We start from the raw sequence: 25,384 nt of genomic DNA, 5'->3' as shown, positions 1-25,384 counted from the left end.
GTGTTTGTTCTGAAATGAGTGGAGGTCAGATCATCCTTTTAAAATACTAATTTTCTGTGTTTAAGGCAACTTTTTAAGGAATTTACTGCAACGACCTTGTTGTTTGAAACGTGACAACAAACATTGTAAGTTTGTACTGCAGAGTAGCTGGCTAAATTTAGTGCTACTCACAGCCCGGGACCCTGAGACATATCGTGTAACCCAAGTGCTCATCTATAGAGCTTACATAACCTCACTCGACATCTTACTCATAGGCTCTCAAGTTGAACAGTTCTGCTATGTGTATTATACTTTTGTGTGGGTCCCCTTCTCATTGGCTTTAACATTTGCTTGTCATAAATTCAACTGTCTTTACATTTTTGTGTTTATTTAGTTAGTATTATCATAATTTCAGGGATCTGTGCCCCCCAATGGAAGTGACTACCCTAAATGGGGGGCAAGAAAAATCTCAAGGAGTGGTGTCTTTGGCTTGCAAAAAAGAAAAAAAGACCCGAAAGATGACTCCTGTAAGAGTTTGTGCAGCCAGGGTCCCCAAAGGCTGCATAAATACAATTTGTCTCCAAACCATAGGTAAAAAAAAAAAAAAAAAAGAAAATCTTAGTGGAAAAAAACATGTGATGTATGTAATGAAGGCATCCCTTCTCATCTGAAAAATTCCAAATTTCAACCTTAAAGAGATGTTTGAAGACTCATCTGTTCAGAGACACTTGGGCACTGAATCTTCTCCTATTTGTCCTCAGGGTTAGAATATGTGAGAAGTTCTCCAACCCAGGTTTTAGTGAATATTTAGCACTGATCATTGAATGTTGCTGAACTGCTGAAGTATAACTTGTAGCAATCAATTGTGGTTGGCCTTTTTTTGTATCTTTAAGGTAGTTCTGTTCCTTTCAGATCTACCTTATTTCCAGACGTATTGTGTTGGTTTGAGACTAACTCACAGGGCCAAAGACAATCCAATGCTTCTGTGTCAGCGTTGGTTACATTTCCTAGTCAATCATAACATCACAGCTCTTTTCAGTCCAAACTGAACTTTACAAAAACCAGTGTCTACAAAATTGCATGACAATACAACAGCGACAGGTGAAAAAAAAAAAAAAAAAAAAAAAAAAAAAAAAAAAAGTTCAACTTGTCTTTTTGATTTAATTGTTTTGCCACATGTTAGAATGGAGGACCTAGGGTTTAAAAGATGTACTGATGCAAGTTAGCAGGGGGAGCGCTCAATCTTTCGGCTACATAGTCAGTGCACACTTATGGTACTCATTACAATAAATAGTCCGAGGTTATTACCAATCATTTTTGAGATGTGATGATTTAAACACTGTCATTGCTGTCTGATTTCACAATATATCCACCTCTATAACATTTTGACATTATTTACAAACTTATACATAGTCAGAATGCATTTGTAAAAAGACCAAAACCAAAATAAAAGGAAAAGGAAAGAAAAAGTGCTTTTGTTAACTTTGACAATGTTATTTTTATTTTTCTTCAATTAGGAAAAAAAAACAGATCAAGATTGATAGTGTAAAATGCACATTAACTTTAAACCGATTAAGAAATTTGACACTAACTCCATTTATATGTAGTTGACTCAGAGTTGACCGTAAATACACACAGATATAGGGTTTTATAACAATGATATGAAAATACAGCTGACATACTAAGCAGCTGCTCTTATTATTTCCCACTCTTTGACACTGTCTGCACTGCTTTGATCCAGTCCTTTCTCTCTTCAGCTGTAGCAGCTTGGAAGAAGTAGTGAGTCTCATCTGAGGTTATGATCTCAAACAGGTTGCCATCAATGTCGTATTTTTTGGCTAAAGCAGAAACATAAAGGAGAGGAGTCAAAAGTGACTATGTGATGACAGAGAATGGTATATAGAATTGATATATTCTGACTCACTCACCATCAGGAACAAACTCCACAGCTGTCACAACAGAGCCACGGAGATGGATCGAGCCGAGTGGGTCATCACCCTGTGGATATAAAGAGAAAGGCCCCAAAAAAAGAGACAAGAAAGAAATGTGTGAGTAAAAGAGTCTTACTTATCTTCAAGATTTTACAGATCAATTATTACCTTTGTAGGGTCATAATAGTGCATATAAGCAGGGTCATCTCTCAGAATAAACTTCCGCACCTTCCAGTTCTTTCTCCTGTGACCCTGTCAATCATAACACAATATTTCATTTCATCAAACATGAAGCATACTTCCTGTTGTTGAATTCTATATAGAATATCAGCTATGTGTTGTTTCCATTTACACACTTGTGAATGTGCGAGTTACTTTTGGAGGCGAGATCACATCTTTGAAGACAAACATGCAGTTCAACACTGAAGTGTCACTTTCACTTCTTTTTTCTGACTCACCTGTTTGAGTAAACAGCCCTGTTTTACAATGTTCCCTCTGAATTCTTCCTTCACAAGCACATCCTCGTCACTGGAGTAACCTTCGCAGAAGAACCCGCTGTCAGCCTGTGAAAAAAAAAACAAAGAAAAAACAAAAAAGCCTTTTTGTAGCTACAAAGACACAAAGTTACTGCATAATTATAACTTTTTTTGATGGACAGTGAAACCTACAAAGTAATATAGAGCCTCTGTTTGATCTAAGAAAGTTGGTTGCTCAGCGTTCTCTGCAGCCTCTTTTGACAGGTCACTAGCAGGCTGGAGAAAACCCTCGTTCATAAGACCTGTTGCTAACATGATGGCCTCTGGTCTGTTTCTTGCTTTGCTCTTTGAGATTAGCCACTCTATCACTGTCGCTCCTGTGGAGGAAGAAAAAGAAGAAGGAGAAGGAAATAAACTCAGACTGTCAAAAGGTCAAAATAATAACTAGCTACTGTAACTTCCAGACAGGTTATTCAACATTACCAGTGAAGCAGTGGTTGAAAACCCGATGCTCCTGCTCCAGTTTGAGCTCTCTCACTCCATCATCCTGGTCCTTCATCAGTGTGTACAGCTCACTGAAAGGGGCACAATGTACAAACTCTCAATAATGATTTATTTTTCTATGACCATTGATCAGATATTCAGATTTTGTCAACCTAACATTTTGTCTATATACTGTCCAAGAAAGCAAAGGGCTTCCTTTCAGTGATGGAAAAACTCAGCGTTAATAGAAAATTACTGCTTCCTTTAGTAATCCACTGTTCTGCTAAGCTGCACAAACAGAAGCGAGGACATTTCTATACATTTTTTTAAACACTGTTCTGTTTATCAGCTCTTCTTTATCTGGAATGTTTGCAGCTGGTTCTAAGGTACTAAACTGTGGATGCTCAGGAGTTTCATTTATGTTGAAAAAGTAAAGTACTGACACTATTTAAAACGTTTTACTATGAAGGTTAAAATTCTAGTACATCATCAGTAGCTTCATTTGTGACTGATTAAATTTTATTGGTACCAGAGCCATTTTTTTTTTTTTTCAGAATGATGCGCTTCTAGCGGTAGAAGCAAAGTTTGGCAGCTCTCTGTTATTACTCTGCTTTTTTGCTATATATATTTTTTTTAATCTTTTTTTTGTTTGTTTTTTTTTTGCTTATTTTTGCTAAATACTGGACTTTTTTTTGACAACAACATCATGGATATGTCTGTTGGAAGGAGAGTTTATTCAAGAGAGGAGCTTCTTGCACTACGATGGAGCAAATCTGGAGGATATCACCCTATTCCTGCTGAGATTTCATGAATTTCCCTTTGGGGATGAATAAAGTATTTTTATCTTATATTATCTTTATTATCAATTTTGCTTATCAATCCAATCTTAATCAATTCTCTTATCAATTTCTCCTGTGAATTTTCTGTGCACAAAATTGGCTTTACAGGTATTCTTTATCAAAATGACACTCTTAATATTTAGCGCTGACAAATGCTTTTGCACATTGGTTGTGTTGCCACCCTTGAATGATATTACAGTGCACAAAATTCCCTTTGCATCCTTAGCGCCCTCCTCCCTGAAGTGAAGCCAAGCTTTCGATTGCTTTGATCTCCACCATAGTTCTTGAAATTCTGCTACTAACTGAAGAGCGTGACTGACACGTGGCATGTCACGTAAGATTGATGCAATGTGTGGCTGGACGAGGGAATTGTCAAGCATAAAGGCTAATGATGTCAATGGATTGAACCATTTCTAATTGATTCTTAACAGGAACCAGATATCAGTACCCATTCTTGGTCATGACAAACCTTGATTTAACTTTGGTCATCAGTGTTAAACTAAACCAAATCCATTAAAATAAAATGACGGTCTAAGCTTAAATTTGCCATGTACTAAAAATGGTAGTGACACTAACATTTTGTTTGCCCTGAAGCTTACCTTTAGTCTTAGCATTTGTATTGAAACTGAGTATTTTCTTTTTCCAGATCACTTTAACAGATTTCTTGTTAACCCAAAAGATTTAAATAACTAACTACCAAACCAGCCACAGCTTTTCAAATGAGTAGTCAACTGCAACACCTGTTGTGTAAGATTGGAATACTTGACAAAAAGTAAAAGAAAAAGTGACTAGAAAACTTACGTCAGATTCACTTTGTCGGGCAGGCGGATGGAGCGTCTTGTTGACCTCCTGGCAAACTTCTTCCCTCCTTGTAAGCATGTTATGGCTCTCTTAATGTCCTTAACCCAAACCTCTCTCTCCTCCACATGTGAAGCTTGGAAGAAGTGATCCTGCTTTTTCTCTGAAGTTATCTTGAAAACCAGCTAAAGGGAGGATCAGAAGTCAGTTGTGTAAAGAATTCTTGACTATTTTGAGTCGGCAGCTTCTTGAATTTCCTACCGTCCTTTTGTTGAAATCCTGGCAGGGACTGGTGAGTGTAGCTGCCTTTAGTGGTATCATCCCTTTTGGAGAGCGGTCTGTTTTCTTATTATAGAACTCCAACCCATCTTCGGACAGCACCACCCACGCTGTCTTCCAGGAGTTCAGCACTGTACCCTGAAAATCAATCAGACAGAGGTCAAATGGCATCTAAAATGACAGCAAAGTGAAAGTAAAGGATGTAGCAGTTAAGGTAGGCAGGCTGGGCAAATTAGGTATTTTATGTTAACCCATTTTTTCCTCGTATTTCACTAATCTTCTGCCTTTTTAAAATTTAAACCCACAGACTGGCACCATCCATGAGGCACCTTACTCTCAGCACTGAAATCAGAACAGGTTTTTTGTTTCCCTCTTGCATTATTTTATTTTGCTTTAGGTTTCCTCTCACACAACAACCAAATTTAGAAAAATGAAGTGAAAGATCTGCACAAGCTTAAAACTGAGAGCAACACATTCTTTACCGGCCGTACACCACTGCCAGGAAAACAGAGAACTAAATGTGTCAGTGGGATAAGCAGTTCTTGCAAAGTTGTAAAGCAAACAGTGAAGAGCAACCACTTGTTTTGTTTTATTTTTTGGTATTTTGGTCAGCAAACCACTTTACTCTGGTTCTAAACAAACTATGGAGCCCTGTTGGATTAGCAGTGGGCTCTATTTCTGCTGTTTCCACAGGGGGCAAACGGAGGCAGTTTTACAAATGTAACTTTTTTTTTTTAGACAGTGCAACATTTACAGTTACACAGTAATTGTTACAAAAGAAAAAGTTCCCATTTTATGTATGCTCTGGAAGACATTCATAGTGCAGAACTGAGGCTCTACTCACTGGAATCAACCATACAGGGGATAAAAGATTAAAAAGTTTTGTTAAAATACCTTGTTGGAAAACTTAACCATTTTTTTTCTTTTACTTCTAAGAGTCAAAGCTGGTGCAGCATGAATCAGGATCTTAAACTATTCCTACAGCAGTTGTCAAACATCTGTTCTTGGATTATTTAAGCTGCTCATGCTGTTTAACTGTGCATGACTCCATAAGTTATAAGCATGTACAAGAACTCTCAGAGTTTGATCTTTCAGGCTGTGTTTCCACCTCACACTACCCACACTCCCGGTCTGTGGGAAACAGACACAAAAGTTATCCAGTTCCATGGAAGAAGTACAACTTTACCACTTAATCACAGAAACTAGAAATCAAACTGAAATAAATAAAACCTGACAAGATCCCCACCCCAATTTTACAAAATTACAAAATTAAGACAAAGGGGCAACATTTGGTTTAGAATCCTCTTGAGGCTGGCAGCAAAAAGACTGGACGTCAGCCCACCCCACCCCCCACTGTATTGTGGGTGATTTTTTCTAACTCTGGGTTTAGAAGACATTAGGATCAATTGACTGTCCAATCAGAAACACAGCTCAGCTCACGAGACTGACAGACACCCTATAGTTGTTCAAAAGGAAGCTCAAAGCCTGTGTCATACCCAATGTGGCTGCGTCCCCAGATTGGCTTCATTTCACTGTTTTAGTGATGATGTCACAGAGACTACGTCCATATTTTATACGGTCTATGATCAAGACCTTACGCCTCAAGGATCCCTGAAATTTTTATTTGTTCATCTGTCTCTCAGGGCTTCCTTTTACCAGTCAGTCTGAGTTCTTATCTACTGCATATTGACATGACCACGACACAGACACGGCTCTTAATAATAATAATAATAATGATAATAACAATAATAATACCGTCAATTTCCTCAGTTAGTGAATTTTAAGTGATCACAGCTAAAAGGGGTAAATGGTTGGTATCCCTTTTATACATTAGAACAGTAAAAAAAAAGCAAATAATGATGACACATTTAACAAACACACCATAATTAGGTAGGAAAAAGAAATGAGTCACACATTGCACATCTTATAAAAAAGGTACATGTTGGTTTGACTTCTTATCGTGGGAAGCTAACAAATTCTCACCACACCTAAATGAAAAAGACTCATCCCCAGTCTGTGTGATGTGCAGGAAATCGCTTACGCCAGAATTTTGTTCACACCCTCCTTCTATAGGTGAGTCGTGAGATGAAAGCAGCTCGAGAAAGTTCTGTTGTTTTTGATGGTAAATTCAGAGGGTGTTAAGTTGTTCCATTAGGCCAAAAGATTCAACATAAAAGATGCTTAAATAAAAGTAAAACAGACAATTAATGCAAGGAGTTTTTTAAAAAACAAAACAAAACAAAACAAAACAAAAACAACTGTCAAGTCACTGCTCAGGTTTCCTTTAAGAGTATAAGGGACTAGGAATAGTAAAACAAAACCACCACACCACTTCTCTTATTCGACTGCTGGTTCGAGACAGAGGCAGGAAGTTTTTGTCGCAACTGCAGAGCAGAAGTATGTATTTGTGAACAGAGTGGGATCATAATAGTTATAAATGCACCTGTTGTTTGTCCAGTAAAAACAACTTTCCTTCTGATTTATCTTTTTCAGAGTTTGTAGTTACTCTCTTCATTTCTTCTTTAAAAAGATGGTTGTTAACAAATCCTGGAAAGTCCATTTTGTAATCATGCTTCATTTGACAATCTTTTAATGCATTTTTTTTTTTACTTTTTGCATTGCCATTAAAAAAGGAGAAAGATCTATTGCTTTTAGTATCCACAAATGTGTTGGTATAACATGGTTGTTAAAAAAAACACAAGTTGATGCAGATAAATACTTGAGAATTATGTCAAAGTAAGTTTGTGTTGTTAAATAGCGAAGTTTCCTAACAAAATTCAAGCATTCTCACCGTTTTTGTTTTGTTTGATAACTGTCAGACTTAAACTTTTAGAAAAGGACAAGTTAAAGCTTCACTTCTGCTACAAAGTTTTCTTACCTTTCTTACAAGGTATCCCTCTCTAATCTGTTCTGGCTCCATTACGCTGCTCAGTGCGGCTATCAGCTTCAGCTCCTTCCACTGTCTGAGTGACTGACAATGACACTTCACACCCAGTCGCTCTCTCTCTATCTCTCATGTTGAAACCACAAACAGACATGCAAGCAGGAAGTTTTGTTGGGTGTTGTACAATGATGAGCGGTCAACCAGCTTCCTCTTCTGTGTGGTATAATTAGTTTCAGTAACTGCTTGTCTGTTTTTTAAATAATGTCAAAGATAAAGAGATAGTTCTGAAAATACTCATATATTTCTCTGCCGATACTGTCTAGATGTGTGTATAAGAAAAACTGAAATAACTGCCTGGTTTATTTTAGAATGCATGAGTCAACTCTTTTTCATCACTACTCTCTGGCTTTACTGGAAACATGTGGGCGTCAGCTTCAGGTGGTCATTCTATATTTGGATAAAGTGTGACCCACTCTAAATATGATTTAGCTGTGTTAGGATCATCATACCAGCTGACCTGAGTTCAGTTGACCGACTCACTAAAAAAAGAAAAAGAGTTCCTCTTTGTCAATCCCCTCACTGTGGAAACCCTGCAGTGAAGCTGACAATAAAAATCACAGAAAACTTTTATTAACCGAACAAAGCGTAAAAAAGAATCAGTAAAGTTCCATCAGACGTGCTGAACTGTCGCTTGACTTGCGTTACAATAGAATTTATCAGAGTTAACTCACACCTTATCGGAGCATGTGTCACAGCACAGAATTTCACATACTGGAGACATTTTATGTCATGAAAGGAAGTCTGGGTATCTGAGGTGTCAGTTCCCATCAACATGACGTGCTAGCTGTGCGTGTGTCAGTGGAAAACTTCAAGATTTGACAAAAGAATGACTGGCAGGGGCAAAAACTGGGTGCCAAGTGACAGAATGACAGCTTTTGTACATTTTGAAAGATTATTAAAGAAACAGCACCCAAAAAAAGTTTTATTCTTATGTTTATAACTTAAAACGTACTGCACAAGAGATAACACGCGTAAAACTTGATTAATAAAGTCATACAAGAAAACCCTGTCAGTATCCCTTCATTGTTTGATGGTATAATAATTTTGACCAAGTCTTTATCAGAAATCTTCTACCCTCTGAAATAAACCCTGCTCATCGATAGAAAGAACACCCAAGAAAGCAGTTTCACTTTATGTACCTTTTTCAAACAAGTGGCTACCTTAACTCAAGGCTTGCTGTTTTAGGTATTATTCAATGTTGGTTGTTTACAGGGTATAACTGTGAGCAAAGTCTTCACTGAGATCTAAAAAGAAAAAAACAAAAACAAAACAAAAGAATACTTTATTATTTACTCCAATAAAAAACAAAACAAAACAAAAAAAAACAACAGAAAAACGATCACTGTAGGTGGAGCTGTTAGCTTAGTGTTGAGCTTACATTAGCTCCCTAGCTGACCAAGTACTAACAACAGTTTTAACAAGAGATGTAGAAAGATAAGCTTTGTTCAGGGGGGATCATCATAGTGATGAAAAAACTCTGGCAATCATAAGTCTGAAACACAAGACTCAACTAGCAGGGCTGTGTCCAGCCAACTGTGACACGGATGGAAATCATCAGCATGAGTAAATATCAGTTATTTGTCCTTTCTAACCAATGATATCTATTTCACTACTTACAGCTGTAGAAATATGTCATCCAAATTTAAAACGTGTACAATAATATATAAAATGTTATAATGGTTTAACATAACACAATGTGTTATACTATCTATTTTAAAGTATTGTAATAATGAAGAAGTTTGCCTCAAAGCATAATTTAAATAACTTTTAAAATGAATTGTACATCATTTAAATTCAAAGACATGCACTGACCTGTTGCAACACTATCCAAAAAGTTGATCCCACCTCTAACAAGGCAGATAGCCAATCATAGGCATCTCTCAGGATAACCCCCCCCCCCCCCCCCGCCGTCTGTTGAACTAATAGAAATTTTGTGTTGAGCTGAACTGTAAAAATGGATGAAGCACTCCAAGCTTCACTGAGATATAACTCACCAGAAAAATAAGACATTGTGTTAAAAAAGGGGGAAATTATTTATCCTCAAAATTATATGATATAAAGTATAAAGGGTGTTTATTCACATTTTCGTTACCCAATCACCAGAGATGAAAAGAAAAAGCAGACTGTCAGTTACGTCAGTTTGTTTCAGATGCAATATGGTAAATTTCCTCTAGAGGGCCCTGTAAACATATATAATCTGAAAGACGTTTATGAGACGGGAAAAGAGGCCATAGCTGGAAACGCCTCATCAGAAATATGAATGTCACATGAACAGTTACCAGGAGTTTCATATAGCTCATACATAGCTGTTAGGTAAAGCATTTGAAATGGATGTGTCATTTTGAGATTTATTTCACTAAAATAACTGAAGCACAAAAACAAGATGAGATTTATTTACAAGCCATCTCATGTGTCTATTAATCCTCTTAATGGAAAGAAAGGTTTAAAGTAGCTGCCTCACTTTAATCACCCGGCGTTCTCATGATAAGTATATACTAATAAGAGTCACCTTCTCATGATGATCTCATTTCTATAAACACAGATCATGGAACATGTCGTCCTTAGTGACCGTGGCATTTATCAAAGGGGACAATAGCCGCACTTGTTCATCTGTCTGCCTTGAATCATGCTCTCCTCTCACTATGAATAAACATCAAGAGAGCTGCTGTTTATGAGTGTAGTGATGGATCTTTGGGCAGTGAGTTTTAATAACTGTCAACATCTCTTGTTAAGGCTCGGGGTATGGAATAATTTCACTGAGGGAACAAAGATGGCAGAGAAGAGAAACTGCATATACATTTGTAATCTTTTAATCTAATCAAGCTTAGTCGTCAAGGGCAGGTTCAGAAATACTGTAGATGTATGGCCTTGCAGCTGTATGCCTTCACTAACCAAAGCAAGACTCAGTGGCCTTAAAAGTAGAGACTTCACTCCAATCATATACAAGAGGGAGTTTACCCCAAGAAAACAACTATCTATGATTGTTTTGAGACCTATTCTTTTGCAGCAGTCAAAAATAACCGGTACAGCCTGGGTACAGTGAGGACAGACTGTCAGCTAATCAATCCTGTGTGACTTCACTCTTGAAGACCTTTACCAAAACAAAAATAAACCAGCTGATATAAAATTCTGTCCCTGGGATCCTCAGATATTGCATTCACAGGAACAGGAAACATGAGGTCACTCTGACTTTACACTTTGACATTCGACCACCAGAATTGAATCAGCTCATTTCTGAAGCCTGTGGATGTTTGTCACTTCATATTGCCGCAGAGTTTTGGAGGCTGACTTTCAACTATTGGTCAGATTTCTTTGTAAAATCTTGATTTTCATCCCATTGGAGATTAAAAAGTAAAGTCTGAACTATTTTCACTTTATACTCCAACATCAGAAACCTTGAAAGCAGATCTATCAATGACTTTTTCTACAAGTTTGTGGCAAAATTTAAGAATGTGTTTTAAAAAAAAATCTCACTTAGCTTAACCTTTAAACTTCAGCATCTAAAATCAGGATAAATCCAGGTGTTTAAAGTCATAGTGCTTCTAGGATTTCAGTTTTACAATCAGGGAACACATGCACATTTTTCCTACATATGCCCTCTTTGTATGAGACAAGTAAAGGTACAATTGCAAGAGCTAACAAAAGAAATTGACAATTCAAACACTCTCTCAGTTTATTGTACTGATATAATGTTTCTCTTTTTCCTCTGTGCCTGTCCTTTTATCTCCAAATAGAGTGCAAAAGCAGCATCATGATGTTGTACATCCTGGGAACAGAACGAGGAAACAGATCTGTCAGCATGCAGCCGGAGGAAAAGTCAAGTGAGGTACTGTAAGCATGATGAAACCAAGGAAACCGGACAGCTTCACACAAAGGCCCCTTCCACTCTTTTTCCTCCAATATCACAACCTCTTTTCAGACCTGAAATGACCTTTCAACGTCCATGTCAGGCACCTAGCCGGAAGATTTATGTCCATAATGTACCATGACGGTTGTGATGTAGCGTATGTTTCTGCATGATGCATAAAAAAGGTTTTTGGAGGGTTAGTAGAGTCTGTGGCATGTAAAATTGAAATCCTCAGGAGAGAGCTCACCCAGACCTCTGGTTGCACCTCATCCCAGCATTCTCACACTTCTTTTCTGGTATTCTGTAATACTTTGAAGTAAAAGGAGGAATTTTTCTTTGCATCTTGACTGAAAACCAAAAAGACAAGACGAGCTAATTTTGTATTGTACAAAGAACAACTGTGGGACCCATAATAATGGTGTGAAACATGTTCATGGACATGGATACCCCCCTATGTCATGTTTACTTTTGTTATTTTGAATTATACATTGTTCAGATGTTGAAAGATAAATATTACTATTGCACTAATGTAATTTTTAGTAATTTTTGTTGGTTAAAATGAGCAAAGCTCAGACGGGCATTTTGGGGCAGCTTCTGGGTCTTTAGAATGCATGGGTGCAAGCATGTCATTTAGTCGACCAGGATGAAACACAGGATGCAGCCATATTGAATTTCTGTGCTTGTGTTTCTGTATTTTCAGGTGAGCAAAAGTGGTGACACAGTGGATAAATGTAGCGACACAAATTAAGAATGTGTATGAGAGAAACCCGACTTCTACTCATGTGAAAAAGTAATTTACGTCAAAGTTTTGTGGGTTGATTAGTTGTCTTTGAAGTGCTGCACCTGTCGTGTTTGCTTGCTTGAAATGCTAAGCCTAACCACCTGTAGCTTACTTTAATATTTACTGCGTGAGTGTGCTGACTGTTGTTGTGTGTGATAACCGTGGGAACCAATGCCCAACACCGCTTGTGTGAGAGCACAGATGTCATGCGCGTGTATCATTTAGTAGACCAGGTTGAAATGCAGGTTGCAGCCTTGTTGAATTTCTGTGCTTGTGTTTCTTTATTTTCAGAGAGTTGAAAGCAAAAGTATCTTGTGAAAACCCATGCAGGCCTGGAATGTCGCTCATTTGTTCAAGTGTGCAACACAACTTTGAGAAAAACATTATAAGACAGTTGGAAATCTTGTGTTGCCACACAAATTAGCCAATCACCAGAATAAAGATCCAATCCTCTGGCAAAGAGAGAGATATTTCCTGCAGGATTTGATGGAGTGAACGGGTGAGATTTGATATTGTGAACCCAAATGCATTCATGAATGCTAACTGCCACTTATGCACATGTATGCCAGCTTGTATTTATGCACATGTACAATAACTGGTACCTAAGCATGTTTTCTTACTGTTACTTATACACATATACCAACTGTAGCATATGCACGTTTGTTTACTGACACATGCACATGTATGCTAACTACTATGAATGCATATGTGTGTTAACAGTTACCTATGCACATGTATGCCAACAGCCATTACTTCTATCTTTGAACGTCTGCTCACTGATACCCATGCACATGTGCCAATAACCTATGTATATGCTAACTAAGCACTGATATGCTAATTGCTACATGTATACTAACTGCTACCCACCATACATGTTTGAAGCTGCACTTCATTGATTGCTGCATGAATCTGTGTTTTATGCACAACTAGTAAGGTATCAGTCAAACTCAACAACACATTATTTAGTCATGTTTCCACAGTTTTAGGAAATGATCCAGACTGAAAACCTGGGCCTGTATGCACGTTCAGTCATTACACAAATGGGACCACTATGGAACAGCCATTTGGCCACAGCACAAGCTGCATGCATGGCTGCAAATAACTGGCCAGTTAACTAATTACACCATGAAAGCAAGGCAACTAAAGATTACATCATAAATCAGGGAACTTTCTGGAAAACCCCTTTCCAACAAACACAAATTGTGCACACCTACTACACATAAAAATCAATAAACCTTGCAAGCGGTAATGGTGTAACTAAGAAAAGATAAAAAAAAAAATCAGTGTTTCAGCAGAGGAAATGTACATTTTTTTTACAAGAATATATAACAAATAAAAACAACTCTAAAAGCAGTTGTTTCATTAACCTCAATATTTCACCACACACATCTTGGAAGGACCTAGATGCATAAAAGCAAAGGGCCAAGCAGACTGGAAAAACTGACAGCTGTGAGCCTCGCCAGCTTGAGACTTCAGTTGCCTCCCTAACTGCTAACTGAAAAATGTTGTCTCCTAAGTTCACTGTATAGCATGGTCATACTTTTCCAAAGGATTTGTTTGATCCCTAAATATCTGTTCTCTACGTCTTAAACAGTAATACATTAGCACAATGTCCACCTTTAAACAGCTGAACAGGTGCAGTCATCTTGCTGTTAGCCCCTGTAATGTTGGGATTTACTAACATTAAATTTAACAAACTTTGGAGCGTTAACCTGGCTCATGCATACCGCTGACAGACTTTTTTTCACGATTACTACAAACAGTCTGTTTTCCTCACCAATGGCTCGACATGCATACAAGCCTGGGTATTCAAAGGAACCTACACCTCTGAGTATGTAAATGGTCGTTTTAAATACACTGTACTCATGTAGCTTTCTTATTCTCATCTTCTGACCTCTGAAAGCGTTTTTACATTAAAAGACACATTTACACAATCACACATCATTATTTGCTCATCATGCCATTGATATCATCATCATCAAAAACATTCTTATCAGCATCAAGAAATTCTTTAGTATCATCATAAAGCAGTTGGGTAATTCAGTCCAGCTTAGTGGGTCTTCAGAGGAGAAGTTTGAGAGTATGAGCCACTTAACGACTTTTGTACCAGGAGCCTTTCACTGGCAGAGCATGAAGCAGGCCGAGGGTGAGTACATTTCTTCTTTATCAAGTATGCACTATTTTTCTTTGTTGAGCCATATTTCCAGGGACCTAGAGTACTAATTTCAAGGCTGTTTCTGTCCTCAATTCCATTTGATTACACTTTAAAACCTCAGGTCTACTTTAACTTATCAGGAAAATGATACACTTTTTGCTCCATTACATATTCTTGACAGCTGTAGCCTCTAAGCAGAACAAGACCCTACATAAACATAATACATTATCAGAAAATTAACCATTATGCATTCAAACACATTACATGAAATGCTGCCTCTAACATACTGTGACAGGAATCCAATTATTTACTTGCATACATGCTATACATATCCACTATACAATGATATAACACTCCAAGAAAGCCTTCCTGATTTTTCTAGGGATATTTTTAACTTGCATGGACTCATTTTCCATTGATACTTGCCAATTTTTTCCTCACTCTTATTAAAAATGATCATCCTTTGTTTGCTGTGTGATATGGGTTGTGTTGCTGCTTCTTCAAACAGCCCTATGCTGTGTCAGCAGTGTAGTATGAGCTCTACGAGTTGCTTCACTTTGAAGATGTCTTCAATTATTCTTTTTCTCTTTCTTCTTATCGGAAGCTTCAATAAATACTGCATGTGATGGTCCTCTTGCTGCCCCAGCCCTTGCCACAGCTCTTGTTTTGCTGCCCAGGGATTGAGACATTTTCATCCCAGTCCTCTGTACCCCACAAGCACCATCAATAATTCTGCTAAAGAGTGCACCGGGCTGAGATAGGAGTGCAGGCTGGAGCAGGGGGACAGCTGATAGCTTTTCCATGGCACACTCAATCTCTCCAGCTCCCTGCATTCATGTTGTGCTCACACTCTTCTGCACATGACCTTCTGTTGTTTGTCATTTATGCTATACGGACAACAGGCAATCAGTCTTCAGCCTTGTAAATGAGTGTGCACATTTGAGCAGGTGTAATAGGGTGTAAACAGGGTTAACTTGCTTATAAGGTAAAAAGTTGGGGGATGGAAAAGGTCTTTGGTTAAGGTTTCAAAACATTTGTCTGCTTCCACACATTCAACTGAGCACATCTCATGTGAACCTGAGTCCCTGGTCAAAAATGAGTGTATCTCTGTAGAGAAATACATTCGTTAAAGAGATACATCAGAACATCTGAGTTATGTTTTTTGCTTTTTGCTTTTTGGCTTTTTCCTGTAGAAGAAGCTTGAGTATTACATATTTTTTGCAGATGTAAAACACTCATTATTATTCTGTTTTTTGAGTACATTTAGGAAATAAAATGGCAAAAACATCCCACTTTGATGGTTTAACTTTGACTCTGGCTGTTCAACTTGCTAAACTCAACAAACAACAGAGAATTTGACTTTGGAAGCAATAACCCTGACGTACACCAGCCCAGAAATTGTCTCCACTCTATTAAACTTATTGTTATTTTGATTTAAATTTCTCTGGAGATAATTTGTTGTCCTGTCAGAGTTGAAATGAAATGTTTCCATTTGTTAAACTCTCAGAGTAAAAATCTAATTACACATGAAATAGAAAAATAATTAACTCGAAAATGGGAAAATACTTCAAACAAAACATCGCAGTGAAAGAAATTAAAAAGCATAGATTCTTCAATATACCCTTAATTAGATGTTAATAGCTCTGTGAACTTATACAATGTCCTTATTAAATGGCACTAATGCGTTTTTCACAGACATTTTTTAAAGGCTGTCCTAACAAGTCCATGTCTCTGATCTGTAAAATTACACACTTTCTCCTAAAGTGGCCTTTTCCTGTAATTACTCAATTTAATAATTGGCAATGGTTTAGAATAATAGGTGAGATAAAGGGCAAAGACATCAACTTCACTGCTTGAATTGAAAACAAATTAAAATGAATGAGTTGCTGTAGAAGATGGCCTACTGTGGGGAGGCTAATAAACCTGCAGGCTAGTTCACAAAGATGGGGAGGAGGTTCATCCATCTGCCAATTAAACCAATGGAAATTCAAGGATAAACACTTTCAAAAGGGATCGAAGAAGATTTATGGTGCTGTGAGTCCTGCAGAGAGACACAGTGAAATGCTGCTTTAACCATTACCACACCTGCATTGTTAGCAGCCTCCAGGAAAGAGCTGACATATTAATTTATTTTTTAATTTCTACTCCCTCTGTGTTGTTTCTCACAGATCCCTTTAGGATTCAGACCATCAGGAAAATCTGTTTTTACACTTTATATCTGCTTCTGTGCATATTTAGTCTACATGTTTTACATGAAGAGCTGCTGGGGTTGCCCGTCAATCTTTTTGGATTCATCAAGTGCAAACACTGTGATATGGTATTGTATAGATTTTTATGTAACAATGTACCCAAACTATGAAAAATCCACACAGTAGCAGAAGAAGAATGCGAGAGCTAAAACACATTGAGTACACTCATGTGTCTCAACCCTTTAAAAGGTATCGATTAAAGTAAAAGCTCAAGGCCACTGAGGTGTTTTCTTCTCATCATAGGACCAAAGCACTAATAAAGCCTGTCTATGCCTGTCACTTTGACCTTGATGCCTTGGAGTACAGGTTTTATTTTACTGGCTTTTAGACACAAATGTACAGATGAATGACTGCTACAGTTTTGCTGTGATTGCCTTAGGTCTCCACCTCTATTCAGAAGGTGAAAAAGAACTACTGAAAAAAAAAAAAAATCAGTCAGCCCCTTTCACAGGTTAGAGATGTCTTTCTTTCATATCCTTCAAAAACCTAAACTAAAAACACTGTTGTACTGAACCTGCTCCAAACCAGTCTGTTATTAAAAAAAAAAAAAAAAAGAAATGCACCAGGATCTCTGAAGTGGGTTATGACACTTTGGAGGAGTAGGCCTCAAATGCTAAAGCTCTGTCCACTGAAGGGCTTTAGAGGGCTGGCCAATCATAGGAAAAGGAGTTTGTAGAACTGGAAGCCTCAAAGAAACAGCAGCCAAAACAAAAGCCCCCTTTCCACCTAGCGGCTCAGTTTGGTTCATCTTGGTACGGCACACATTTTCGTCTAACTTTTTGGGACCCTTCTGTTGCAGTGCCAGACAAACCAATCCTATTGATTGGGCTTTGTAATTAAGAGCCTCATGGAAATGAGTAAGTTACTGGATATCTTCCATCGTTATTCATTGTTTACTGTGTCGAGTTTTTCTTTTTTGTTGGATTGATTAGCGAGGTACATTGTGTTGTGCTGCTATAGGGTTATGGTATATGTAACTGACGCCCACCAAGAAAGGGCACGGTTGGCTGTAGAAACACAAACAGAATCAGGCTTTACCAATCCAGTCTGTACCAAACTGTACTGATCCAAACCAGACTGCTTGGTGGAAACAGGGCTAAAGAGTTTTAGACAATGGCTGAAATAATGGTTTTCAAACACCAGAGTGAGAAAAACTAAATATTAATAGTTGTAATGTTGACAAAAATTTCTTCATTAGCAGACTTGCTTCCAGTGCTAATTGCATTGACAAAGACTATGACGAAAAATATTCATCAATGAACCTTTTCGGGGACAAAAACTTATTTTTATAGTGCGTATGGTATTTTGTCGACTAAAACTAGACTAGAATAAACAGTTTTAGATGACTGAAATATGACTGAAACTAAATGTTATTAAAAAGACTTGGACTAAATCTAAATTTTCTGTCAAAATTAATACCGCTTGTATACAGCTTTGGTAGTGTCCCCAACTTATCTTATCTGACATAGAACCCCTGACATGTGCAAAATGAAAGCAGACTCTGTGTGTCCTAGCATCTCTGCTGTTGCTGATGATCTAGTTTGAATTAAAAGTGTGTGTATGTGGCTGGATGAGAGCACTGGCATGGAAATGATGTGTTTTGATGGGAGGGCTGGCAGACTCCTGCTCCAGGGGACAGAGGGTAGCAGGGAGAGAGAAGATGCCAAACAACAGACTGAGGCAGGATATAAATCAAATCTCTCTGGAGACAATAGGGCTCAAGGCACACATACACACTCACACGCACATAGTGCTGGCCAGGGTCTGCTGGAGCTTCAGCACCTCAGCCACCAGGTTAGTGACTTCAAAACTCAGAGGGAATAGAAGCATGCAGAAAGGACTCCAGAAGAATACTAATTAGGCTGGAAAGCATTAGAGATTTGATTCAAAGGAGGTTCGTAGGCACAAGGTATGACTGTGTCTTTGCATTGTTTAATTTATCTAAGCATAATTCACAAAACCTGAACTAGAAATCACTCTTTAATGAGTGAAGTCTTTCTATTTCAGCTGAATGTTCCCTGTGAGTGTTGTATTGAAATATTGCCACTTCATCAAAGATTTAGAGTTTAGGAGTCAAATTTTGTGTATTTCTTGGTAGATTGTTTTTCTTCATCAGAAATGTTTCACATTATTAATCAATAAAATATTTTTGATAAATGACATCATTTGGATTGCTGAAAACTTAATTAACTGAGCTCATTCTGCTTTCTTTCAACATCGCTTGAGTTTCTCCCAAGCCTATTGTACAAGACAAAAATGTGCTTTCTATATTGACTGAGAAGCAAAACAGAATGAATCAAACAAAGTAATTTTATATCAAATTTAATCTCCTATTGATTAAAGCCTTGTTCAAATTTAGGGATTGGATAACACAAAGTTTCTCCATCTCTGTTGCCTGTGTTTGTACTGGTAAATTATAATTTCGGAGCCCATGTAAGAAAATACATCAGAAGATACATTTTACATGAGTTTTTAGCTTCTGTCTTATTTATGTGGTGGATAATTAATTTTATAAAAAGTCTCACATGCTTAATATCTTTTCTTTAGCTTTAACACTGGACCTTTTCAGTCTTTCCATTGTACAGAAATATGAGATTGAGACTGATCCAGGATGCCACGGTACAGTCTGAACCATCCCCCATTTAAATCCCAATTTCAAACAAAGCTGCAGTCAAATGGCAGAGAAACTCTTCAAGCATCATGCTTGATTTTACAGTGTAAGTCTCATCATTTTACATCATTACTTGTCAAACAACTGGAAAACACAGTGGTAAACAGTTCCCCTTTCTTTCAATGAGTTTGTGTTTTCTGGGTCAAGTTGAGAGTTTGTGTGATTTCGTAACATCTGCAGTTACTTTCTGGTTCAAAATTCACACTGCATTTATTTCTGAAAATTACACAGTGATGATGCAACCCTCATTCACATGTATAATCTACTTGATGATCTACAGTGTTCATGTCACAGTAAATGAGTCAATCAAATCAACCCATTCTACATTACACCTCTGCCTGTTGACGATGTGGTAAAAATTAGGGGTGGAGAAAAAAAATCGAAAATTTGATGAATCAGGATTTTTTTTGTTGTTTGACAATATCCTAATTGGGATTCTTTGTCAATTTTTTTTTTCAAATTCAAGTTCTTCATTTCAGCCTTTTTTTTTTTTTTTTTTAATAAACTGGATTGGAAAAAAATCTACCACTTTTCTCCAGCGGAGGGAGAAAAATTTCTCTCTGACTCTGGTGAGGTGCATTTTATGGATATAGTCTGTAGACATTATCATCATCATTTAACTTTTTCATATGGTTTGGTGTGAAAAAAGAAAAATAAAAATCTCAAAAATCCTTAATATCGAAATATTAGTATCGCAATTTAAAGCAAATCAGTAACTTAAAAACCGTAATAGAATCAGATTGCGAAAGTAGCACAACATCCCAGCCCTAATAAAAATGTTAGTTTTAGTTTTCAGTGGTCTTGAGAGACACAAACTAAGACACTACCAAGCACAGAGAGGTAAGAGCCTGTCCTGCAATCCAGGCAACAGGAGCAGAGCTGGTGAGAGCATCTTAAAGTTTTTCATCACCATAAAGAAACTTACACTTAAAATCTTTTGTAATGATAGCTTCATAGACCATAACATCTATGGAATTACATTTTTTTGTAATTTGTTGCTACATAATTGATTGATTTTATTTTTTAGCTGTATACATAAATGATTTCTTTCATGTTAATTTCTTAGGCTGTTAGCTCAAAAAATGTAAGATTATGTGCAGTGAACAGGTGGGGTTGCAAATTAGAACCTCTTCAGGGTGAGACTGATCTGATGTGACTCCCACTTTACTTGATGATCAGCTGTGTTAATGTCACAATGATTGAGCACATCCTGTTACAATTAAAGATGGCTTAAAGGATTCAGGCACTGTTTGACTTTTATAATGTAAAAGGCTTAAGGAATTGATATCTATCCATTTGTCAGTTTGCTGCAGACTATAAAAGGTCTTAATCTTTCACACTCTGTCCTGGAGAATCCTCCGAGGCTCCCTTTCCAGATGAGATATGTAATCCTTCCAGTGTGTTCAGAGTCTACCTCAGGGTCTCCTACAGGGTTTATTTTTTCCTGAAAACCTCCCTTTTCCATCAAGTGAAAGAGCTATTAAGCTGTTATTTGGCTGTGAAAAACAGCTGCCTGGGAACATGGTTGACCACAGGCAAAGAGTAATAAAGCTATGAATAGGAGATAAGACACTGGTCCATTAGTCAGCCCTTTCTGGATAGTTACTGCAGCGACACATGAAAAGGGAAGAAAAGTGACACAAGCTGAGCTCTGAGGTTACAACTTAGACAGTTTTGGAAGTGTTAGCAGCCAGATTTAGCCTCTGGGGAGACCGGAGCAACTTTTAGAGACAGGTGTTGTTTTTCCAGTCTGCTGCAGTCTTTCCAACTTTTCGTGTTTACTGTGGACAAATTGGAGCTGTCATCAAACCATACAGAGATGTAGGGAGGTAAAAAGTGTGGACTCACACATTTCTCAATTAACTGCTTGCAAAAGGTCCCTCTCCAAAGATGATTGATTAAAAATACAATATTGAACATGTTTGTTGATTTCTTTTCAGGAGCTACGTGGATTTACTTCCAGTGAACTTACAGTATTTCTAAAGGATATAAAGCAAGTCAAAGGCACTCGTCTCTCTTTCCAAATAAGAGCAATTACGACCATATAGTATACTCATAAACTTTTTTCCACAGATTGCCTCCTGCATTCCTCCCCTTGTTGAAGACACAGATTAAGTCATCCAAGGTTTTATTTTCCTCAACACAAGGAATTAAAATCATCTGCCTCCTCCAAATGCTCTAAAGCCCGACTTTCTTCTCGCGTCTGTGTTCTTGGCTTCAGAGAGAGCTCACTTTTTTATGTCATACAAGACGAGGGCTGTGAGTGAGGGATGCATCAACACCACTGGCCAGTTGCCTATTTTTTTTTTTATTATTTTGGGTTAAAAAAACAAACAAACAAACTAGATGGCATAATTCTGGTCCTCAGGGAGACAACTGCCATACCCATCTCTTGCAGCCCCTCTCCACCGAGAGGACTAAGGTGGAGCAGGTTGACAGCTGTAAATTCCCAGGTCACCACATTTCCAGCAACCTTAGCTTTGCCAAAGGCAATATAACATCAGTGATAAAAGCCCAGCCATGATTTGTCTTCATCCAGCCGCTGTAGGTCAGACCTACATGTCAGCCCCCTCACCCCAGCCTCTAGAAGTGGTCTAAGTGGACTAAGTCTCACCAGCAGCATCACTGTGTGATTTGGAAACACCAACCTAGCTGAGAGAAAATCACTCCAACGGGTCATTTGAGCGATGAGAGAGATCATTGGCTCTGACCTCCTCTCCGAGGACACACTACACAGTGCTGCAGGAGAAAAGCACAGAGCATCCTCAGGGATAAACACAACCCAGCTCACGCTCTGTTCAGGTGGAAGGACTCAGGCTCCAATCTGAGACTCCACAGCCCAAAGAGCATTTCTTTTCACAAGGCCTGCTTTCATAACAATTTCTTCTAACTACTGCCAGACTCATCTAAACAGCTCTATCAAAAAAACTACTGCAATTTATGATGCAAACCTCCTAGTACCTTGTATCTAACCTGTTGATATGCAGAAGTCTGTTCACACGTTAACTCATCTGCAGTGACTTTGCAACAAGAGTATATCACTAAAAATGTGTTGCAGAATATCAGAGTCAAGTATGGTTAATAATGAATTGATTGTAAGATAAAAGCCGTCACACTCATCCTTGAGTTTTTTTCCCCTGATTATTAAATAAATTATGACAGTAAATGGCACATAAGCCATCTATGTTTCACTTTTAAACATTCTATCCAACAAGCTTTCCCCTTAGAATATAATGTGAAATTCATTCATTATTAATAACTATTCAGTCATGAATTACAGTAATATGACACATAATGTATCAGTGCTGCATAATTCATAATTATTACGAGATGAATAACACCAGCACTAAGATGAGCTCTTTTATTTAAATAAGGTATCACACTGGATCTTCTGAGATAGAAACGCTTTGTCCTGAAGGACATTTTAATCCCTGAAGTATCATAATTCTGTTACGTAAGGGTATTTTTGGTTGCCATCTTTACCCAGCATTGAGGATTATAGTGCTGCTGTCTGACTCTTGTGTATCTCTAAAACATCAGGTTTGCTTTTTTTGTGATAGAATGACAACACTTAAAGATCATGACCATGAAATGATTCTTAGTAGCATTTATTAAACATCCATGTAGACAATTAACACATAGCTTTTCAGCGGCCACGCTCATACAGGTGATAATTACTGCCAAGACACATCCGTGTGATGATTACATGTGTTTGGCAACTGCAGTGACAGACAACCTGGTTTCTGTCACTTCAAGGCCATAAATGAAAGACAAAAGACACTTTGCACACCGTAATACCAGAATAACCACAATCTGTATAAATGCATTTCTAGTGTGTTGTAATTTGTGACCGGAACTGACTGTTAATGCCTTTCCAGAAAGTTCCATTGTGATAACTTATTTTTTCACCGTGTGAGCCATTCCACTATCTTGTAGTCTATGTAGTCCATTTGACTGAAAAAAACGACAAAGACAGATGAGAAATGGCTTCTGTCTACATGACTTCTTTCATGTCACCCCTTGGCCTCTGGTCCTGACAGTCCCCTTGTAAACAATGTGGCACAGGAAGCCAAATCAGACTCAACACCACCTGCCATCAGTACACACTGACTGGCAGCCACCTGTCATTGGCCAGGCTCTTGTTTGATTTGATCCAAATTCTAAAACCCCTTCCTAACATGTGTGCCACCCCATGCATACCAACCATGACTGCCTCCTGGAATGTTTAACAGTCTGTTATCTAATCATGGAGGACAATTTGTGGAGTCATCTGCAGCGATACAAGACAGTTGAGAAACATTAGGTTTTGTCATTGATGGGAATCAGATTTGGAGAGCATGCCGCATATTTTTGTCACAGGCCAAACAGTGAGGGCTCAATTTGGGCCGATTAAGTAAATGTGTCAAATTTTGTTGTGTGCTGTGATTTCTGCACAATTTCCAGTGTCCAGAATGTTAATTCATTCTGGAAAAAACTACAAGCACTGCATAAAAAACTGTTACTGGGTCACTCACTTAGTAATAGTTATTCCAGCTCAGACAGTGAACCAAAAATGTTTAAAATTCAAGGTTGTGGAAAGACATACATGCATTACACAAATATTCCTTTGTTTGTTTTTGTTTTTATTCATTATTGTTTTCAATAATTGACATTTTAGAATTTGAAAACTAATTCCCTGACATTAGTATACAGAAAACCACACAAAAAATGTTTTGTGGACATGCCTTCACTAGGGTGGCTGAATTCCCTTTTTAGGACTTCAGTAAAACATGCAGCCAATGGTTTTGGCCCTTCTTCAAGCTTGGAGACTATCAGCTATTGTCTGACATCGATACAGCTCTGAATAAAAAGACCAGTTCTCTGTGGCTTCTGGTGTAACTAACAGTAAAGCAATGAAAGAGTTCCAGTGGAGAATTTAGGCTATATAGAAGACAGATGCCAAAACTCTTTGGAAAAAGATCTACTTTTCTACTTTTAAAGTTAGTGGGTTGAGACCTTGAAGTCAACTTTCAGCTTTCACACAAACTTTATACAGGTCTAATAAGAACAGCTCCCTAAGTTAGAAAAGTGAAAATGAATGTAGAGTGTGTCTCTGCTTTAATAAAACTTCTGGCCCAGCACACTAGCAATCCACAAATGCTTCTTTCACAACTTTGCCATCCTTGAAAGACTTACAGTGTTTAACAACAATGCTTCAAGAAACTACTGCTGCCACTTTACCCTTTGAGTTAGGCCTGAAAAAAATTACGTCACTCTTGCATTGCAGTTTGGACAGATGTACTCTGAAGTTAAGCAAACAAAGAAAACAGTCTTCACATATTTTGGCTATTTTAGCATCAGCCACTGCGTACTTTGAAGTGTTGCCAGCCAAATGACTAACAATTGACAGCTTTCCACCATCAGTGACACTTATGTTACGTTAACTTCTTGCTGTGTCAAAGTGACACAAAACAAGCAAGATTTGAAGATTTAATAAATCAATAAAAACAAAAACTTTGATTTTGTTTTTCAGCCCTCACTATTAATTGGAAATCAGTCTGTAGAATATGGCTTTATCATGACGACAGGTTGGGCACCACTGTTTTAAACATCAATGTAGTCTCTCTGGTATCTGCTGTTGGTTTTCGAAGACACAGGCCCAACAATAGAAGTGGCTGTTTTGTGAATGCTGGACCATTTCTTTTCATTTAACCCAGAAATTAGCTTTAAGCCTCCTGGCACACAACCAAAACAAGCCTTAAGTGTCAATCAACTCAGCCATCTCCCTAATTATACAAATTAATGTATGACTATCTCAATTTTGCACTTTCAATATTTATTTTCTTTTTAGGCTGGGGGATGCAAACTGGCTTGGACCACGTCATTTCATTGTTCAGAGTCTAAATGGATTGTTTGTTTCTATGCATGGATTTATTTTTTGTAGAAATTATTATTCCATAATGCATAACAGCT

At 37.8% G+C, this 25,384-nt stretch overlaps 1 protein-coding gene across 1 annotated transcript; it reads right to left on the bottom strand.

Moving 5' to 3' along the window:
- Positions 1–1,160: 1,160 nt before the first annotated feature.
- plek (pleckstrin) lies at positions 1,161–7,794 on the bottom strand. The gene is made up of 9 exons (XM_074676187.1): positions 7,664–7,794; positions 4,768–4,923; positions 4,510–4,691; positions 2,870–2,961; positions 2,579–2,763; positions 2,369–2,473; positions 2,079–2,162; positions 1,908–1,977; positions 1,161–1,817 (listed from the first exon to the last, which is right to left on the bottom strand). Exons 1-9 carry the CDS (start codon positions 7,703–7,705, stop codon positions 1,678–1,680), a joined length of 1,056 nt encoding a protein of 351 aa, XP_074532288.1. The 5' UTR covers positions 7,706–7,794; the 3' UTR covers positions 1,161–1,677.
- Between the last annotated feature and the right edge of the window lie 17,590 nt (positions 7,795–25,384).

Source organism: Halichoeres trimaculatus, unplaced genomic scaffold (genome assembly GCF_033239565.1).
Source record: "Halichoeres trimaculatus isolate MK-OKI-2021-1 unplaced genomic scaffold, fHalTri1.1 fHalTri1_scaffold_8, whole genome shotgun sequence".
Taxonomy (NCBI): Eukaryota; Metazoa; Chordata; class Actinopteri; order Labriformes; family Labridae; genus Halichoeres; species Halichoeres trimaculatus.
This window is presented reverse-complemented; position numbering and strand designations above follow the sequence as displayed.

Coding starts and splice junctions, on each gene's coding strand:
- plek (XM_074676187.1), bottom strand. CDS start 7,705: ATGGAGCCAGAACAGATTAGAGAGGGATACCTTGTAAGAAAG. Junction 2,163..2,368: donor AGGGCTGTTTACTCAAACAG/GTGAGTCAGAAA, acceptor TATGATTGACAG/GGTCACAGGAGAAAGAACTG. Junction 1,818..1,907: donor TGTGGAGTTTGTTCCTGATG/GTGAGTGAGTCA, acceptor TTTCTGCTTTAG/CCAAAAAATACGACATTGAT.